The sequence below is a fragment of the Fundulus heteroclitus genome, chromosome 14 (assembly GCF_011125445.2).
Source record: "Fundulus heteroclitus isolate FHET01 chromosome 14, MU-UCD_Fhet_4.1, whole genome shotgun sequence".
Lineage (NCBI taxonomy): Eukaryota > Metazoa > Chordata > Actinopteri > Cyprinodontiformes > Fundulidae > Fundulus > Fundulus heteroclitus.
The window spans coordinates 2,899,974-2,918,460 of NC_046374.1; the positions used below are offsets into that span (position 1 = coordinate 2,899,974).

At 41.9% G+C, this 18,487-nt stretch overlaps 3 protein-coding genes across 3 annotated transcripts; 2 read left to right on the forward strand and 1 right to left on the reverse strand.

Moving 5' to 3' along the window:
- Positions 1-6,839: 6,839 nt before the first annotated feature.
- Positions 6,840-7,338, forward strand: LOC105917669 (histone H2B 1/2). Its single transcript, XM_012852543.3, has one exon. The coding sequence runs from the start codon at positions 6,888-6,890 to the stop codon at positions 7,260-7,262; it is 375 nt and encodes a 124-aa protein (XP_012707997.2). The 5' UTR covers positions 6,840-6,887; the 3' UTR covers positions 7,263-7,338.
- Positions 7,339-12,740: 5,402 nt separating this feature from the next.
- LOC118565624 (histone H1-like) lies at positions 12,741-13,611 on the forward strand. Its single transcript, XM_036146054.1, has one exon. It carries the CDS (start codon positions 12,768-12,770, stop codon positions 13,362-13,364), a length of 597 nt encoding a protein of 198 aa, XP_036001947.1. The 5' UTR covers positions 12,741-12,767; the 3' UTR covers positions 13,365-13,611.
- Positions 13,612-16,246: 2,635 nt separating this feature from the next.
- LOC118565626 lies at positions 16,247-18,402 on the reverse strand. The gene is made up of 3 exons (XM_036146056.1): positions 18,280-18,402; positions 17,715-17,897; positions 16,247-17,607 (listed from the first exon to the last, which is right to left on the reverse strand). Exons 1-3 carry the CDS (start codon positions 18,314-18,316, stop codon positions 16,571-16,573), a joined length of 1,257 nt encoding a protein of 418 aa, XP_036001949.1. The 5' UTR covers positions 18,317-18,402; the 3' UTR covers positions 16,247-16,570.
- Positions 18,403-18,487: the final 85 nt, after the last annotated feature.

Below are 18,487 nucleotides of genomic sequence, written 5' to 3' on the forward strand. Positions count from 1 at the left end.
GGTGTGTCATATCTTTTATATGAATCAAGTGGCCCAAACTAGAACCAAACCTCAGGGGAACCAAGACCCCAGATGTCCAAAGGGACCCCCACAGCAAAGGTGCCCAAGAGGGGCCAACCCAAGAAATCTGCCTCCCCCAACCAAGGGAAGAGGAGAGACAGCCCAAGGAAACCCGCCAACAGTCACAATGCCGAAGCCCCCGGGGCCGCCCCGTCCTCCGGAGGGGCCCCGACCGAGCCATGGGGGCTCTGGCCCGCCAAGAGCGAGGCGGCACCTGATCAGGCACCCAGCCCTGGACATGAGTATCACCAGTGTACCACCAGGCCAAGGCGCCAGCCAGCGGAGCGGAGCAGGACGGCTCATTCTGAGTCTGGTTCTGCTGAAGGTTCCTGGTAAAAGAAGCAGCTATTTTTTTTTGCTGTCCCCACACTGTTGCTCAGGAGGAGGGACTGCTTCAAAATCAATGACTCAATGCAAGGCACTGGGCTTCCACAGATTGCTATTTTTATCCAATCTGCTTAATCATCTGAGTGTAATTCTATTAGTATTGGATTGTGTTGGGCTGTATGTCATTGCATTTGATTTGGACTACATGATTAGATTGTACTGGAGTGAATAGGAGTGCTTTAAATAAGTATGGTTTATTTTTTGATACAATGCAATTATTGAAAATCTATTTACTGTTATATCTATGAAAATTAAACATTTAGATAAAAGTACAGGATGTTTGTGAAAAGTGAGACATAGCTAATAATTGTTGGATATAGTGTTATATATCTAACAATATAAAACTAAATTGTTCGCCAATTTGAATTACCTTAGTTTACAAAATTGTGAAGAACATATATTCAGTGATGTAACAGTAGATAAATGGCATGCTATCCTATTTGTAGAAAAGTATATTTAGTCGATTAACATTGATCTCAAACAAGTTTAGAGCAAAGGCTTTACAAAGATACTAATTTATACCGACATAAAACGTATTAGAATGGATTTCAACAAAACAATTGTCAAATGAATATCATAATGAATGTTTAAGATAAATCTCTTAAAAAAGAGCTGGTGATCAGAGGAAACATGAAGTAGAAGGGGGGAAAAAGCAGAAGGCCAACAAAGAGCTGTACTCTTTGTTGGTAAAAAAAATAAAAATACTTGCTCAAAAACATAGATTTTAACTTTGCAAGAACGTTGTTGTGTGTGATGAGGGAGAAGAGCATTATTTCACTCTAGATTTTGAGCTGTTCATTTGATATGCATTCAGAGCAAAGTGCACCTCATGGGTGCCCTCACTTTTCGCCCCCGCAGATAGCCAATAAGGTTAACTGGAAGAAAAACCACAGGTCATGTGGTTAAACCTGGAGCTCTACGTTTATGAGAAAGAAATACCAATGGTTTCATTCAAGTACCTCCCACTTCCCCATATCTCTAAAAAAAGGCGAAGCTGCAGAAGAGATAAAACCCACATGTATTTGTGCAGTTTAGCTGGACAAACAACAGAATGCACACCATGTAGAGTAAATAGTATTCTTAATAACAACAGTCTTTATAAACTTTGGCTTATGCTCTTTCCAGCACATTACCATTAAACTTTAGCCTTTGAACCTCCAAAGTAGGAAATGGGATTTTACAAAATGTGTTTTTTAAGAAATGTGCTTTTAAGATGGACCTAAAACCCAATAATATGTGTAGTTACTCTACCCAATCGGCAGCTCCATGGTCCCCCAATGTTGGCACACAAAGAGCCGTGTACGGGATAATCATGGCCTTCTTGGCTGCGTCATCCACAAACACCTTATGGCTTTGGTTACTAGATCCCTTAAAAAAAAAAAAACATTTATCCTGAACAATTGTTTCCACTCTCACTTCCTGGATTTCCTTTTCTTGAGGGAAACATGAATGAAACCAGGTGAATACGGTGCTTTCTCAGAACTCCTCCCCCTTGGCCGCTTTTTCTTCAGCTCCCCACTTTTGGCAGGTTGTGGTGGAGGTATTGCTGCTGTTTACAAAGACAACTTTAAAGGCAGGCCTTTGGCCTGAGTGACTTATTCTTCCTTTGAGCTACAGCTACTTGTGCTGGGCTCATTTAATGTGCTGTTGTTTACTACCCATCTAAATATAATAAGGATTTTATCCAGCAGTTATCTGAATTTTTAGCAGATTTTATTCCTATTTATGATATCTTTTTTAATTTTGGGGAATTTTAATATCCAAATGTGTTCTGATTATGACTATTTAGGCTCAATCTTCTTTTCACATATTCTAACTTTAAACAAGTGGACAAACAAATGATCTTGTACAGATGGACCTTGTTATTTTTCATGGACATGCTGTCTCTATCTGAAATATCTGAGACTGCCATTTGAGATCATTTGCCCATTATTATTGACCTTGGAGCTCCTGCTCCAGCCAGTAGGCCACTGTTACCGTTGCATCATGACATCTACCACGGCTGGGCAGTTCACAGCTTTCATAGATTCACAGCGTTTTGCTGCAACTGGACTGGACATCCTATTTTGCACCGTGGATTTTCTTTTCCCTTTTTTATGAGATTTGCTATGAGATCTTGTATTCAGTTGCTCCCATAAGGTTTAAACCTACCAAGCCCAGAGTTGAGCCCCGGATAAATGATGTCACCTGTTGACCAAGGAGACAATGCAGAAAAGATGAACAACAATGGAAAAAAAGCCAAACTGCATGTATCTCTGGAATACTGAGAGATAATCTTGCTCACTATACCAGAGATCAGTGAAGGAGGCAAAAGCTCTGTTTTTGTGTGATAAACAGATTCCAATAGCATTGGAAGTCATTGTCCCAGAGTGTTATTAAAATGGTTAACTCTGTGATTAATCCTCCAACCTCTGTTCTGCTCGAGGCATCGGTCACTTTGTGTGACGATTTTCTGAAAAAGGAAGACAGGTTTCTGGCACTTTTAATACTGACAATCTGTTGCTCCTGTTAGAGCAGTTTGGTTTGATTAGGGGTGTGTCATATCTTTTATATGAATCAAGTGGCCCAAACTAGAAACAAACCTCAGGGGAACCAAGACCCCAGATGTCCAAAGGGACCCCCACAGCAAAGGTGCCCAAGAGGGGCCAACCCAAGAAATCTGCCTCCCCCAACCAAGGGAAGAGGAGAGACAGCCCAAGGAAACCCGCCAACAGTCACAATGCCGAAGCCCCGGGGGCCGCCCCGTCCTCTGGAGGGGCCCCGACCGAGCCATGGGGGCTCTGGCCCGCCAAGAGCGAGGCGGCACCTGATCAGGCACCCAGCCCTGGACATGAGTATCACCAGTGTACCACCAGGCCAAGGCGCCAGCCAGCGGAGCGGAGCAGGACGGCTCATTCTGAGTCTGGTTCTGCTGAAGGTTCCTGGTAAAAGAAGCAGCTATTTTTTTTGCTGTCCCCACACTGTTGCTCAGGAGGAGGGACTGCTTCAAAATCAATGACTCAATGCAAGGCACTGGGCTTCCACAGATTGCTATTTTTATCCAATCTGCTTAATCATCTGAGTGTAATTCTATTAGTATTGGATTGTGAAAAGTGAGACATAGCTAATAATTGTTGGATATATTGTTATATATCTAACAATATAAAACTAAATTGTTCACCAATTTGAATAACCTTAGTTTACAAAATTGTGAAGAACATATATTCAGTGATGTAACAGTAGATAAATGGCATGCTGTCCTTTTTGTAGAAAAGTATATTTAGTCGATTAACATTGATCTCAAACAAGTTTAGAGCAAAGGCTTTACAAAGCTACTAATTTATACCGACATAAAACGTATGAGAATGGTTTCAACAAAACAATTGTCAAATGGATATCATAATGAATGTTTAAGATAAATCTCTTAAAAGAGAGATGGTGATTAGAGGAAACATGAAGTAGAAGAGGGAAAAAAAAAGCAGAAGGCCCTTGGTTAGCATTCTGCACTTCTAGTGCGATTCCCAGGAATGTGTTTAAACCACAGATAGCAAGTCAAAGGGGTTGAACAGTAAAACTGTCTGCAAACGGCACTTCGGATCACAGAGAAAGGTTATTGTTTACTGTCCTGAGATTTGTGGTTTTACGATCAAATAAACTATTTATACATTTAAAATGAAGATTCTGTTTGTAGTTGAATGTTTAGTTACATCAAAGCATTCAAAGCTTCAGAATGGATTATCCTACATGCTCTACTTAGAACGGGGTCTATTGATTGTTTGACAGATTTGTAGTGGTTGCCTGCTCAAGTAAACCTTCACCAACAGCTCAATCCTCTCAGCTTGGTGTGATATGTTCCCAGAAGAATGATCACTGACCTCTGCTGCCAATCTTTTGTTACTGCTAACTTACAACAGTAGCAGCTACAACTTTTATGAAATAACCTCAGTTATAATTATATAAGCAACCAAAACATACGGTTAAATGAAACAATAAAATAGTTGGTCCTTGGGTTTCATGTATAAAGAGCATAATTGATAGCTATTATTATTATTATTATTATTATTATTATTATTATTATTATTATTATTATTATTATCCATCCATTTGCTGGTGGTGTGCTGGTGCCTATCTCCAGTTGTCAATGGGTGAGAGGTGGGGTACTATTATTATTATTATTATTATTATTATTATTATTATTATTATAAGATTATTTATTTTGGCCATTTATATTGTTAATGTGTTTACATTCAGGCCCAGCCATTTTCTAATATGGATCAATTGTACCCAAATTATTTCAGCGGAGGGATTTGTGTGGTGTGTCTTGAAGGGGGTTGTTCGGCTTTGTCACCAGGTTAACTTCCTGAGTATAACAATGCACCTAGATAGCTTCAGGATGGAGCCCTCTAAAATTTGCTTGAACACCTTTATGCTACACATCTAAATTCAGCAAGAAACAATGAAATGTTAAGACCAACACAAAATAGAGCATAATTGCATAGTGAAAAGAAAATTATACATGGTTTTAATTTTTACCCTATCTATACATGTTAAATATGTGTATGTACTCCATGTATTCACCGCCTAATTAACCAAGTCAATACTACTTGTAGAAGAAACTCTCACTGGAGTTTGTTCTGCAAGTCTATTGATGTATGTTTCTTCCAGTTTTGACAGTCTACGCAGTCAAAATAATTCCTGCTCTTCTTTGCAAAGAAATAGCCCCCAGCTCCATTAGATTAGATGGAGAACATCTGCAAATATTTTCACCTGTGTTTGGGTCTGAACTTTGACTGAGCCATTTTAATGCATGAATATTCTTTGATCTTATGGTGCGTTCCATATCAAAACGAGACTCTCCCACCCATTTTGAGGGTGCATTCACACGAGCCCTGTGTAGTCCACTTTAATTTGACTCTGTTTCGTTTGCTAAGAAAGTTCTGTTCGTTTGGGGAGGTGTAAATGCCCAATCAAACTATGGCGCATGCGGAACTCGGGTCCTTCCAAAAAACCTAGGTCTCCACTAGGTTAAACTGAACTCTGGAGCAGTTTGAATACAAGTGGGAATGCCGAGCGAAACGGAAAAGCAGGAAGTGGACTACAGCACACGATAATCTGGGTAAATACAACTGTAATTGATCAATAAAACTAATTAAGTAAGTCATTCATTGTAAATACCTTGCTCGATGTTTGTATAAACGGGACATCAGCTCAATTAAGCTGTATGTGCCCCTGCTCACATGCCACAGCCTCATGCAGAGCTGTCTCTCCCACCTTGTGTAAAATTAAAAAAAATCTCTGTGGTGATCTCATGCTGAGCCCACTGTTGAATCATGCTTGTCTGGCACAGTTGCCAAAGACAGCATTGCAATCACACTGCTAAAAGGTGTTGACATGCTAAAGCGTTAATGGTTAACACCTCCTGTTGGCTGTTAGATGCCTTTGCACCCTGCCTGGTCCTTACTCTTCAAACTGAAACTATACTTTACCACTTAATTTAAACATACCAGAGAAATGGTTCAAATAACACTGAGGCTCTAAACAGATTTAACACAGGAAAAAGGAATGAGAAAGAGCGAGCATCGAATAATAGTCACATAAGCTTGATATGGATCACAGTGGTACACCCGTCAGATATTGTCAGTAGAAACTGATCACTACTGGGCATTATCTGCCAGACTACAGAATAGCCCTGGAGCCAAAGTTTATCCACGTGTAGTTTTGTCCCACGCTAACTGACAGTGTTCCTTTATGTCCCTTTTGTCCATATATATGTATACTGCATCTGTGACATTCACAATGCCTATGAATCATCTTTTTTATTCCCAGCAACTGCTCTCAACAGCTCGAACAACCTGTAGCCTCATGTAATATCTAACAAAAGGAAGTTGTGCGTGTCCTTGTCTTTGGTAGTTGTTCTGATCTGGAAAACACATTTTTATCATAGTTTATAAAAATGTATTAAATCGTTAAAGAGACAATAGATTGAGGTTATGTTTGACTTTTTTAAAGTCAGGACATCATAACTGATGGTTTTGCTTTGTATACTTTTCAAGAAGAAGTGACATTAGAGACAAAACATTTTTTGTGCTGTTTATTAAAATAAATCATTGACAGAAAGGGATGAACACGGACTGAAAGGTGGTTTTAAAAAGAGTCACTCTTAATTACAATGTTGTTTTATTTCTCTATTGTTCACAATATGTGATTAGCTAAATTATGAATTATTGTTAAGGTGAAAATGGATGACAAATAAAGTTTTCTATCTGAACTGGAACACAAGAGTATCCGTATTTCAAAAACAATCACGTGATTTCCTTTCAAAGGCTCACAGTTAGAACCGGCTGAGCGACTGAGCCAATCAGAGCCAGGGAACAGCACATGAACATTTGCATGCTGGCTGTATAAGAGCAGCCTCAGCCTCCACAGCAGCTCATTCGTTGCTGACATCTCAGTGAGGAAACATGCCTGAACCCGCCAAGTCTGCGCCCAAGAAGGGCTCCAAGAAAGCGGTGACCAAGACCGCCGGCAAAGGAGGCAAGAAGAAGAGGAAGACCAGGAAGGAGAGCTACGCCATCTACGTGTACAAGGTGCTGAAGCAGGTGCACCCCGACACGGGCATCTCGTCCAAGGCCATGAGCATCATGAACTCTTTCGTCAACGACATCTTTGAGCGCATCGCCTCCGAGGCGTCCCGTCTGGCTCACTACAACAAGCGCTCCACCATCACCTCCAGGGAGATCCAGACCGCTGTGCGCCTCCTGCTGCCCGGTGAGCTGGCCAAGCACGCCGTGTCTGAGGGCACCAAGGCCGTCACCAAGTACACCAGCTCCAAGTAAACAAGCTGTTTACTAGCTGCACAACAAAGGTCCTTTTCAGGGCCACCCACTACTACTGGAGAGCAATGGTTGTTCCTAGATTACTATATTTAATTTTATTACACTACCCTGGGGAAGATTTTACAGAACTAACCTAGAAAATTGTGAGCTAGTGACTTGAAGATTATCAAAGATAATGAGAATAAGATGGTCAAAGCAATGCTCAAGCTTCATTTTCAAACTTCCCTTTTTTTATTTATTTTATTACAAAAGGTCCCCCCTGAGCTTCATTCTGCTCTCCAACCAGCCAGCACATCCATCCACACTTACACACAGTTTAGTGTTCCTGGAATTAGAAATGCTGTAATGCTGCCAGTCCTTCACTGGGCAGGAGATCCCCTGATATTTTTGCCCCATCAGCGAAACTCTGCAATGTCCACCTTCTTGTCAGGGTGAAACTGCAAATCCCAGAATAGGGTGTTTTCACTGACGTCACTGGCCAACTTCCGGTCCGCCATATTGGGTGGCACACTTCCTTATCTCTAGTTGTCTTACACGTATTATCGTATCGCGAATGGATAAGTACGCCAGCACGCTAGAGCGACCAGATAAGGACGTATATCTGAGGAAATGTTCCGTGATCGACCATATGGACCCGTATGCCCTCCACGGTGCCTTGTTTAGCCGTAATCCAGATGATTGGCCAAATGTAGAGCACGGCGACATAGTGCATTACCTGGTGTTCAGTGAAAACCCTCTGTACACTCTTGAGGAAATGAGAGCTTACAAGGATCTAGAGGCTCACAGCCAGTTCACATCTGGTTATGTACATCAAGGAAGTCGCCATCATACGTGGACGGGTGAGTTTTAATAAGATGGTAAAAATGTAAACAATCCGACGCAAATGTGTTGCAAATGTGTTGCACCGCCCGCCGCGGGCGGTGCGCGAAGGCGCTTGGCTGCAAGGCCGATCGACGCCGCTCGCGGCTTTAATTATTTAAGCAGAACAATGACCAGTGCAAAATTAAGTTGTATTTACCGTATTGGCGCCGGTAGGAGCTGCAGATCATAAAGCCAGCAAACAGTGGGAACACAGCAACTCGTTCAAAGGTAAGCTGCGCTGAGCCGGGCTCTGGCTCATGCTAACCGTTAGCGCTAACAACCACTCGCGCATGTAATGTACTTTTAACTTGCTGCTATGTGTTTCAAACGTTTAGAACACACTCTCATTGACATCGGGATACTGTGGAAAGTTATGTTCGGTCTTACAGCCGCGATCCAAGCGAGCCGACGATCTCTTTATCTCTGTAACTCGTTCAAAGGTAAGCTGCGCTGAGCCGGGCTCTGGCTCATGCTAACCGTTAGCGCTAACAACCACTCGCGCATGTAATGTACTTTTAACTTGCTGCTATGTGTTTCAAACGTTTGGAACACACTCTCATTGACATCGGGATACTGTGGAAAGTTATGTTCGGTCGACTTACAGCCGCGATCCAAGCGAGCCGACGACTCTTTGTTATCGCTAACAGTTGTTCTCCGTGGTTGCGCCTCCAGGCAGGAAAGCGGTGGAAAATTAATCTGTTTCTATGTTTTTCCCATGGCGATCATGTGTTGCGCTGTTACAGCCCACAATACAGCAACGGTTTACCATGGTTGAAATCAAGTTAAGGTGAAATTAATCAAATTAAAACACGGCTGAGAGAGGGAGTACAGTATGCGGTAGTAATAGGCAGTAGAGGCGGCGGAGGCAGTCAACATGACAGCCGCGGAAAGTAATAAGTCATAACGCCCAAGCCCTATTATTAATATATTCTTCTTATATGTTTTAAATACTTAACAGTTAATTACCTGTGACAAAGTGAGCATCGCAGACTCTGGCGTATTCCAGCTTAACACCGTCCAAATCGGACCTGGATATCCGTGTCAGCCATAGGTGACGGCGTTGTTCAGACAGCTGTTTTTTTTTTTCACACTGATTCACTATTACGGCTGGTAGGCGATAGAAAGAGCGTTGATCTCCACCTCCACGGGCCGTGCAACCAACCATTAAACACGTTTTCCCCATTGTTCACTTCCAATACTGCCTAAGGCGTCATACAATGCAGGTCAACGGTGCGAAACCACTGCCACCCAATATGGCGGACGCGCTGAGTAGTCACGTGAGCGTGACGTCAGCTGAAAACCCCCTATTCTCCAACTCACTGCCAGGATACCAGATGAGTTTTTGATCGCTTATCTAGCCTTATATTTGTTATGTTTTATGTTAAAGAGCAAAGCAAAATAACAATGTAACTAACGAGGTTCTCAGGAACCGTATTGCATTGCGACAGTTCTGTCTAATCATTCTGCCTATCAGAATAAATATGGAAAAATGTTAGTCTTTTTATTACTACAGTAGTATACAAAGCAAACCTCATTATCAGATAAAAGAGCCAGGAGGCCGAGAACACCACGGATCGCTTGACTCCAAGGATCTGTCTTTGGGGTGAAACAGCGTTGAGTGATTCAGTCTCTTATGTTTAGCAGTACACTAAAATCATGAAGGCAAATTTCTCCCAGGGGAGACCAAGATACTTTGACTTCTGCCGAGGATTTAAAATAAGGCTGCAGAGCTCCGAGTACTATGCTGCTTTGTTCACGGTCCAAACAGTAAAAGAGACTATAATGTAAATGGCACACAGTAACCCAAACCACATTTATTCCCCTCTATTATGTAACAGCTCCATGAAGAGCACACTTAGCCATAATTGCACAAAGGAAATGAATAACACATTAGAAGTTAATTATTCAGAATCATTTCTCAAGATGCAGTTAACTGAAAACAGCGCCCAGAGACGTTTGTAGATACTGTGGTACTTCAGGGTTATTAAATAAAGGAAAAGCAGCTCGTCACAACTGGTGTGTGGCCCTGAAAAGGGCCTTTTTGTTGTTTGTGTCAAACGGAGCCGTCTATTTTCTTTTTTTTTTTTGAATTGCATCTACTTTGTATTTCTTACATTTAAGGACACTGAATTTCATAAAGTGTCTTCCTTAACTAACTGTCTGGCTAGTATTAAACAGTGGTTAAGTGACAACTTCCTGCTTCTAAATTCAGAGAAAACAGAAACACTAATTATCGCACCTGAATGTAAAATCCCTCAGATAAAGCAATATATTGCTGACTTAGGCTCGTCTGTTCAGCCGAGCCTCAGAAGCTTAGGTGTTGTGTTCGATGCAGCGATGTCCTTGGAGAACCACTCCAAACAATTAGTTAGAAACTGTTATTTCCAACTAAGAAATATCTCCAAATTAAGACCATTGGTATCAAAGGGTGAGTTGGAAATGATTATTCATGCTTTTATCTCCTCACGGTTGGACTATTGCAACAGTCTTTTTACATGCTTGAGCAAGAAGGAGCTAAACCGTCTTCATGTTGTCCAGAACTCTGCTGCAAGGCTTCTAACTCACATAAACAAAAGAGATCACATTACCCCAGTATTGGCAGCTTTGCACTGGTTACCGGTCCAGTATAGAATCCAGTTCAAAATTCTTGTCCTTACTTTTAGAGCCCTGCATGATCTAGTTCACTTCCTACATTTCTGAGCTGATACAGCTCCGTAGTCCCATAGTCTGAGGTCATTGGGCCAATCATTGTTAGTGGTCCCACGCACTTATTTTAAAACTAGAGGGGATCGCTCATTTCAGGCAGTGGCTCCGAGGCTGTGGAATGTTTTGCCTCTCTCTTTACGTTGTTTGAACTCTGTTGCTTCTTTTAAAAAGCAACTAAAGACGTTGCTATTAAATCAGGCTTTTAATTAGACATGTGGGTTTTATGGTTTTGTTTGTATGTTTTCCATTTTGTTTTAAAATGCTGTTTAGTATTGCTGTATACTGTTTTTTTTTTGTATTTGTATTTTACTGTAAAGCACTTTGTGATTTTTATCTGAAAAAAGTGCTATATAAATAAATTTTACTTACTTACTTCTTACACCGTCTGCACTGTTTCTGGAGCTGGCATTTTACCATCTCACTGTACATGTATAGTGACAATACATTACAAATAAATTCAAGTTCAGTTCATGTAATTATTGGAATCAGGTGAGCTGGAGAAGAGACAAGGGCCAGGATTGGGAACCACTGCCCTGAAGGAAATGAAGACAGAGTTGTTTTGGTTTTTCTTTTGTCTATTATCATATGGTGGCTATTTTTTATTGCTTCTATTTGATGAATATCTGAGGGTTTTCATTTGCCTGTCACTTTGCAACTGGTAAGCTTGAATTGTTTTTCATTCTAACCCAGGAAGAGACAGCCTCCACTTCCTTCCATCTTGTCTTAATCCTGGTAAACATGAAATACAGCAGCATGTATTGCTGCGTCTGGATGACCTGACAATGTTTACGTCTTTCAAATGGCTTAAAGTTGGAGTCTCTGCTGTCTCTGAGATCATCACCCTTTTTGATTTGAACATGTCAGCAAACTTCCCTAAATCTAAATGCATAAATAAAATGTGATGTGGAGCATTTTTCTTTGCAGGTTTCAACGTCAGAAAGGAAACATCCATGTCAGGAAAATGCTGAAGCTGGGGGGGGAAATCCAGCAGTTATGATTAAAATAACTTCATACTCAAAATAAAGCCTGAGGATTATTTGGCACTACTGACCGTTTTATTTTATATTATGCCACGCCCTGTTCATGCCAAACTGCTACACAATCTATATAGAGCAAATCATTTATTTAATAAACATTTAGTATGGCCAGACTGCGATGTTGCATGGAAAGAAAAGCAGAAAACCTGAAAGCAAAGATCCAACAATAATGCAGCAGCATCCAAGCTGAAGTGTTGAAGAATATGTGCAGCACAAAGTCCAGAACTTTCCTCATCTCCCACTGGTTCTGGTGGGAACAGTGGATAGGTTGTGTTCCCCTGAGCTGCAGCTCATTTGGTTCCGAAAACAATGATTTTGGAGTCAAAGTTTCTACTTGAAATATTAGATAGAAGCCAGAGACGCGCTCCAGAGAAATGAGCCCAGACCGGCTTATTCACAGACAGCGTCCTTGTGTTTACTGGCGGAGGAAACCTCCTTATTAAATATAGAACCCAAAGAACCACTGGAAGATTTTGACCTGTGCTGTGTTCAGATATGCCTCTGCTAACAGAAACGTGGCATTTATTCTGTGTGCGAACTGATTTTAGACATTTTAGGAGAGGAAATGTGGCGAAAACCCGCCGCTCGCCGCACCAAATCGCAGCCTGTCTGACAGGTGCGGAGGCTCCTGAAACGAAAAGACAAAGTCCTGGAGAGCAAACAGGACGTTGGTGTGTAGAGAGGAGGCTTTTCTTCCTGCTAAGGCAACTTTTATGGAATAACTCCTCAATTTGGAGAGGATTTAGAGTCTAAAAGGAGACGGAGAAAACACAAGTGCGGACAGATTTGAGGTGGCAGCGGAGCGGCGGGCTGAGTTGTTTCTTCACGGTTCTCATGTGTGTTATAAGTTCCGCCTCCTGCTCTGAGCCGCACACGTTCACAGGAACATTAGCGGAGAAACATGGCAGAAGAAGCTCCAGCAGCGGCGCCGGCTAAAGCCCCGGCCAAAGCCCCGAAGAAGAAGGCCGCCTCCAAGGCCAAGAAGGACGGACCCAGCCTCTCCAAGCTGATCGTGGCCGCCGTGGCCGAGTCCAAGGAGCGCAAGGGCATGTCTCTGGCGGCGCTGAAGAAGGTGCTGGCCGGCAAAGGCGTGGATGTGACCAAGGCCAACAAGCGCATCAACACCGCCGTCACCAAGCTGGCGACGGCAGGAACCCTGAGCCAGACCAAAGGCACCGGGGCGTCGGGCTCCTTCAAGCTGGCAAAGGACAGCAAGGCGGCTAAACCAGCCAAGAAGGTGGTGAAGAAGAAGGCTCCTGCTAAGGCCAAGAAGCCCGCAGCCGCCGCCAAGAAGGCCAGCACCCCCAAGAAGGCTGCGGCTAAGAAAACAGCCGCTAAGAAGTCCCCCAAGAAGGCTGCGGCCAAGAAGTCCCCCAAGAAGGTGGTGAAGAAGAGCCCTAAGAAGGCGGCTGCTGCCAAGAAGCCAAAGGCTGCAAAGAAGCCTGCAGCCAAGAAAGCTGCAGCAAAGAAGCCCGCAGCTAAGAAGGCCAAGAAGTAAATCTGCTACAACCAGCACTCAGTGCACCAAAGGCTCTTTTCAGAGCCAACACATCCACCATTAAGACTTGGTTCCTCATTATTTTACCACATAATTAGTAGAAATTAATACGTCCAACACATCTTATGCTGCACAAATACAGCTAAATGCAACTAATTATATAACATGATACTTCCAAGTTTTCAAGTTGCAGAGCTTCTTTCATAAAACTGATAACATGCAGAATTGCTAGACTTTATAACTCAAAACCACACATCAAAGTTGCATAACATGATACAAAATATATCTTTTTAGCTGGGGGAATATGATTAGGTTTCATGACATTATATCACTGTATAAAACTCATCAACTGGCTCCATCTCCTCTGCAACAATATATCCATCTAGAAAACACTGTTAGTGTTAGACTGAGGTTCCCTTTAGAAAAATCACCTTTAGGAAGCTGGTCTGTGAGAGTCACACACCTGGAACCCTGTTCCCACACAATCAGGAACATCTCATCACTAAAAACCTCTAAATTATTAAAAATGTGGCTCCTGAATAATCAGACATACATAATTCATATCTTCTGTACCAACATTTTACTAATTATGTATTGTGAGTATAGTGGGTCTAGAATTAATGTTTTACTAAAACAGACACCCCCATTTTTGAAAAGATTATTTTATTTTATGATGATTAGAACAACTTTCTAACATTAACTGACACATGTCGATGACCACCTAGTCAGTAAAGGGCGTTACTGTGAGTGAATGAACAAACGAGGAAACTTCTGTAGTCTCTGCCCGCGCATGCGCAATCAATAATAAACCGCTGCCAGCAGAGCCAGGCACAACGTATTAACGTGTCCGTTCCTCATCATTCACAGGTACTATTTGTAACTATTCCTAAACATTCTTAAAGATGAAAGTAATGTGAACTGTCTGTGACATTATAGTAACATTTTGAGAGAACTTGATCCGAGTTCTGATAAGTATCTCTTTTGTTTTGCCGAGTCGAATAACGGCTACCGTTAGTTCTTTAATGGCTGAATTACAGAGAGCACACGGGATGTACCGATGTGCATGTAAAAGAGAATATAGTGTCCGTTTTATGTTTACTTTTTTGTATCTGTCTTTGGTGATGGGAAGTTATTATTTTGATGAACATTAAGCTTATTTTGCAATGAAAGACATATACACTCAGAGACAGACACATGTAATGGGTTATTACGTTGCACTTTATTTTATTTTACAAGAGTATTTGTTTGTATTACTCAGGTTATTAACAATATTGTAAACCAAGAGGTCAATTGTATTTTGAGCTGTTTTGAAGTTAAAGACTATGACAGTGTATTTTGACATGAATACTATCCCCATGTTATGATGTTTTGTGATATTCTCAAAGCAAGGATAGTTTGATATTTGTGTTTAAATGGAATGACTGAATGTTTAAGATTGTTGAAATCAATAATAAACCGCTGCCAGCAGAGCCAGGCACAACGTATTAACGTGTCCGTTCCTCATCATTCACAGATCCACAGCGCATCCTGCCTGTGTATCGCTTGTGCCGGCCCAGATTTCCCCTAGGTCTGAGGCCGGTAACATGTGTAGTGTAGACACTGTCTTTATATATGTATTTAAAGTAGTATGTCTATATTTCTATATTTATCTGTTTTATGATACAAATAATGTGATGGGTGAGAAAAATACACTAATATTTTATTACTGATCACTGCATTAAAACAAACAAGCATGCTGCTCTAACCACTAAGCCACCACTCCCCTTTTGTCTGTTTAAACATTAAATCAAGTCTTAGGATCAGGATTTGTGTGTATCAGGCCAAACAAGCACCACACTGACCTGAAAATTGAGCTGCCTGGTTTCTGCATCAACCCTGAGTTTCCTCAAGTAGGCGCTTCACCTGATGGATCACTTCACCGTATCTGCTGTGGGAAAGGCTGCCTGGAAATAAAGCACAAGAACAACACTGTCCAGGAGGCCTGTGATGGTGACAGGGACTTCTGTCTCCATCTTGTGGACAACACATATCAACTTAAACACAGATACAGATACTTCACACAGGTGCAGACACAGATCCTTGTGACTGAGTCCAAATACTGTGACTTTGTGGTGTGGACACAGAAAGATCTCGTCGTTGTCCGAGTCATGCCAGACGTCAGGTTCTGGGAGTCATGTCTGCAGAAGGCACAGGAATTTTTCCTGAAGGTTTCCCTCCCTGAGCTCATTTGCCGCCACTACACACAAGATGCCTCCACACTGCAGACCTCAAGAGTTATGGCTGTCAAATCTCCTAAAACTGTAAAAGTCCCACAAGTAAGAGGGCAAAAGAGAGCGAGGAAGAGGACCACAGAACATAAAGAGAATACATGGTGCGTGTGCCGAGGGCCTGAGGAACTGGATGACATTTTTACATGTGACAACGAGAACTGTGCGACGCAGTGGTTCCACCTTTCCTGTGTTGGACTTGATGCAACCACTGCAGCAGGTAACTCCTGGTTTAGTGATGCATGTCTGTAGTAGCTGTCCAAAGACATATATTGTATATTATATGTTCCATATTATTAAATATTGTTATGTTCTATTATTATATTAGATTGTATATTATATTATTACATATTGTTATATTATATTATTGTATATTATATATTGTATAGATACCTTTTTATACATTTTAAGAAATGTATATTCATTATTATTATTATATAAGAAATTGCACTACTATTTTTATCTGTTATTGTTTACTATATTTATAATTTGCACTACCTCCATTTTCTATGTGTCCATTGTTGTTTTATAGATACCTATTTATTAATAGTATTGAACATTTTTTTATAAAAACATAGTATTTGTTATTGTTATAAGAAATTGCACTACATTTTCTATGCGTCCATTTTTTATTTGTAACCTTTTACATTCAAGCATTCCAACTGCACTGCACTGTGTTCTCAAGTTGCACTACTTGCAAATAAACACTGAAAAACATCTGATTGTCTGACACCACTTGCAAGAGACACTCATGGCTGAAAACCACTTACTTGTTAGATGTTAGCTTAGAGCATATTGTCAGTACAAATAAATTGTCAATTCAATATTGATCAACATTCTTTGTTTTAATACAGTACTGCAGAAACAGCAGAATGAAGTTGTTGAAACCAATTTTAAAGCTAATCAATAATGATAAAGGAGAAACCAGATGCACATTTACTACAGCACAACACCAGGGCTCATGTTAGTCAGAACACAACACACAGACACAATCTTATCAAGAAATGTCATGTCTTCATCCTTGCATGGCAACACCATGTGAAAAGGTGCTTCAGCTGACAAAATGGCGTACTTGTTGCGGACGGTTCCGATCACCCGTCCCACATGAATTCGGAGGTGGGCGATTTTTCTTGTGCCCTCCACGTCTCTTGCATCCAGCTGACAGCGTCCTTTTGTGAGAGCTGGGATCTTTACTTCGGCGCACATAAGTCCCACGCTGTCCTGTACGTCAAAGCCGCGGTCAGCCAACACCAAATCCCCAGGCGACAGTTTGTCCAGAATCCCACAGTTATCGGTTACGTGCTCATCACTGACGCGTCCCCCCCACCCCTTGGAGATGAAACAAATCGAGCCCTGTGTTGTAATACCAACGAGGAACTTCATAGTCGCGTTGTGTTTGTAGTGGGAATATGACCGAGCTTGAGCTTTACGACTTGATGGTCTCTGTATAGATATTTCTAAACAGTCCAGAACAACAGCAACACGCTTCCCAAAGGCCTCCACAAACTGATGGGGCATCGTCGCACGCAGCGCGTCTCGCCCTGGCCAGTTAATCAAAGGGCTGGTGCGTGCATGCAGAACATTTATGGTGTCCCTGAACGTTTTGGAAACAGTTTTTCTGTCCACAAAAAAGAGGTGGGCAACGTGCTGTATGGGCAAGTTTAATCTAAGGCGCATTAGGGTCAGGAAAAGCATCTGGAAAGGTGACAACACTTTACTCCTCTGTGTCATGTACGGCCCAACACAGGCTAGAACACCCATGACAACTTCAAGGTGTGGAAGTCCAGTGTAGTATTTCACTTTGACGTCGTCATCCTTCAGGAAACCTTCGTCCATTTTTCTCTGGCCCAGCTCACGTTTCAGGGTCCTGTTCTCCTCCAGCAGCCGGTTGATTTCAGCACGCCGCCGCTGACAGGAGTCACATTCTGTCAGCGGCGTCTGGTCAGCTCCATCCTCTGCTGGTGCCGGTGTCTCCGCTGTGGATCAAATAAGGAAAAATATTTTAGCCAAATGTGCATCGTGCAGCTGAAACAGCAACAAAAGCAATATAAGGTGTTGTTTCTGCTGGCTCTGTAAGGTTTACCTGGTGGAAAAAGGTCATCAATAACTGTCTCATCCATCGCAGGTGTGCTGTCAGTCCTTTGGCGTTTTCTGTTTTGCTGTCTCTCACAGCGAGCCGTCTTTGTGGCCTTCATCTCAGTGTAGCCCAGGTGTAGTGATGGTGCCCAATCCGGATGAGAGTTGTACATTTCATTTGCTGGTTTTCCTGGTGACACAGTTTAAAATTATTATTCATAGCAGAAGTGTTGAACACATATAGAACCATAATGTTATCAAAGATCCTTAATATATATATTATTATATGATTACATTACATTACAAGACAGCTGGTAAGTGCTAGGATCAGCAAAACTTATAAGTGGTGCTATGAGAGATGTTGTTCTCTAAAGTGCCGGGTCTTCAGGAGTTTTTTGAAAATAGTGAGGGATTTCGCTGCCCTTGTAGGAACTGGCAGTGTTTTTCTACCGAAGAGGATAAAATGCTACATCAACCGTCTCTGGGCGCGCATTCATGCATGAATGTGGCGTCGCGGTTGAAGGAAAGAAACAATGTAGGCTATAAAATAAAAGCGTGCGTCTTTAACTTACCAGAATGAAGATGCAGGGAACACACTCTCATTGACATCGGGATACTGTGGAAAGTTATGTTCAGTCGTCGGAGGCCATCAACATGCGGCCACGCAAAGTAATTACGTCATGACGCCCACACGTGTCTGAGTACTTCAGTCAACCCCCCGCTTCTTTATTAGGTTCGTTAGCTTTCTATCGCGCTTTATTTTGAAATGTCTAATCCAAC

Coding starts and splice junctions, on each gene's coding strand:
- LOC105917669 (XM_012852543.3), top strand. CDS start 6,888: ATGCCTGAACCCGCCAAGTCTGCGCCCAAGAAGGGCTCCAAGAAAGCG.
- LOC118565624 (XM_036146054.1), top strand. CDS start 12,768: ATGGCAGAAGAAGCTCCAGCAGCGGCGCCGGCTAAAGCCCCGGCCAAA.
- LOC118565626 (XM_036146056.1), bottom strand. CDS start 18,316: ATGTCAATGAGAGTGTGTTCCCTGCATCTTCATTCTG. Junction 17,898..18,279: donor TTCCCTGCATCTTCATTCTG/GTAAGTTAAAGA, acceptor CTGTGTCACCAG/GAAAACCAGCAAATGAAATG. Junction 17,608..17,714: donor TGATGACCTTTTTCCACCAG/GTAAACCTTACA, acceptor TTTGATCCACAG/CGGAGACACCGGCACCAGCA.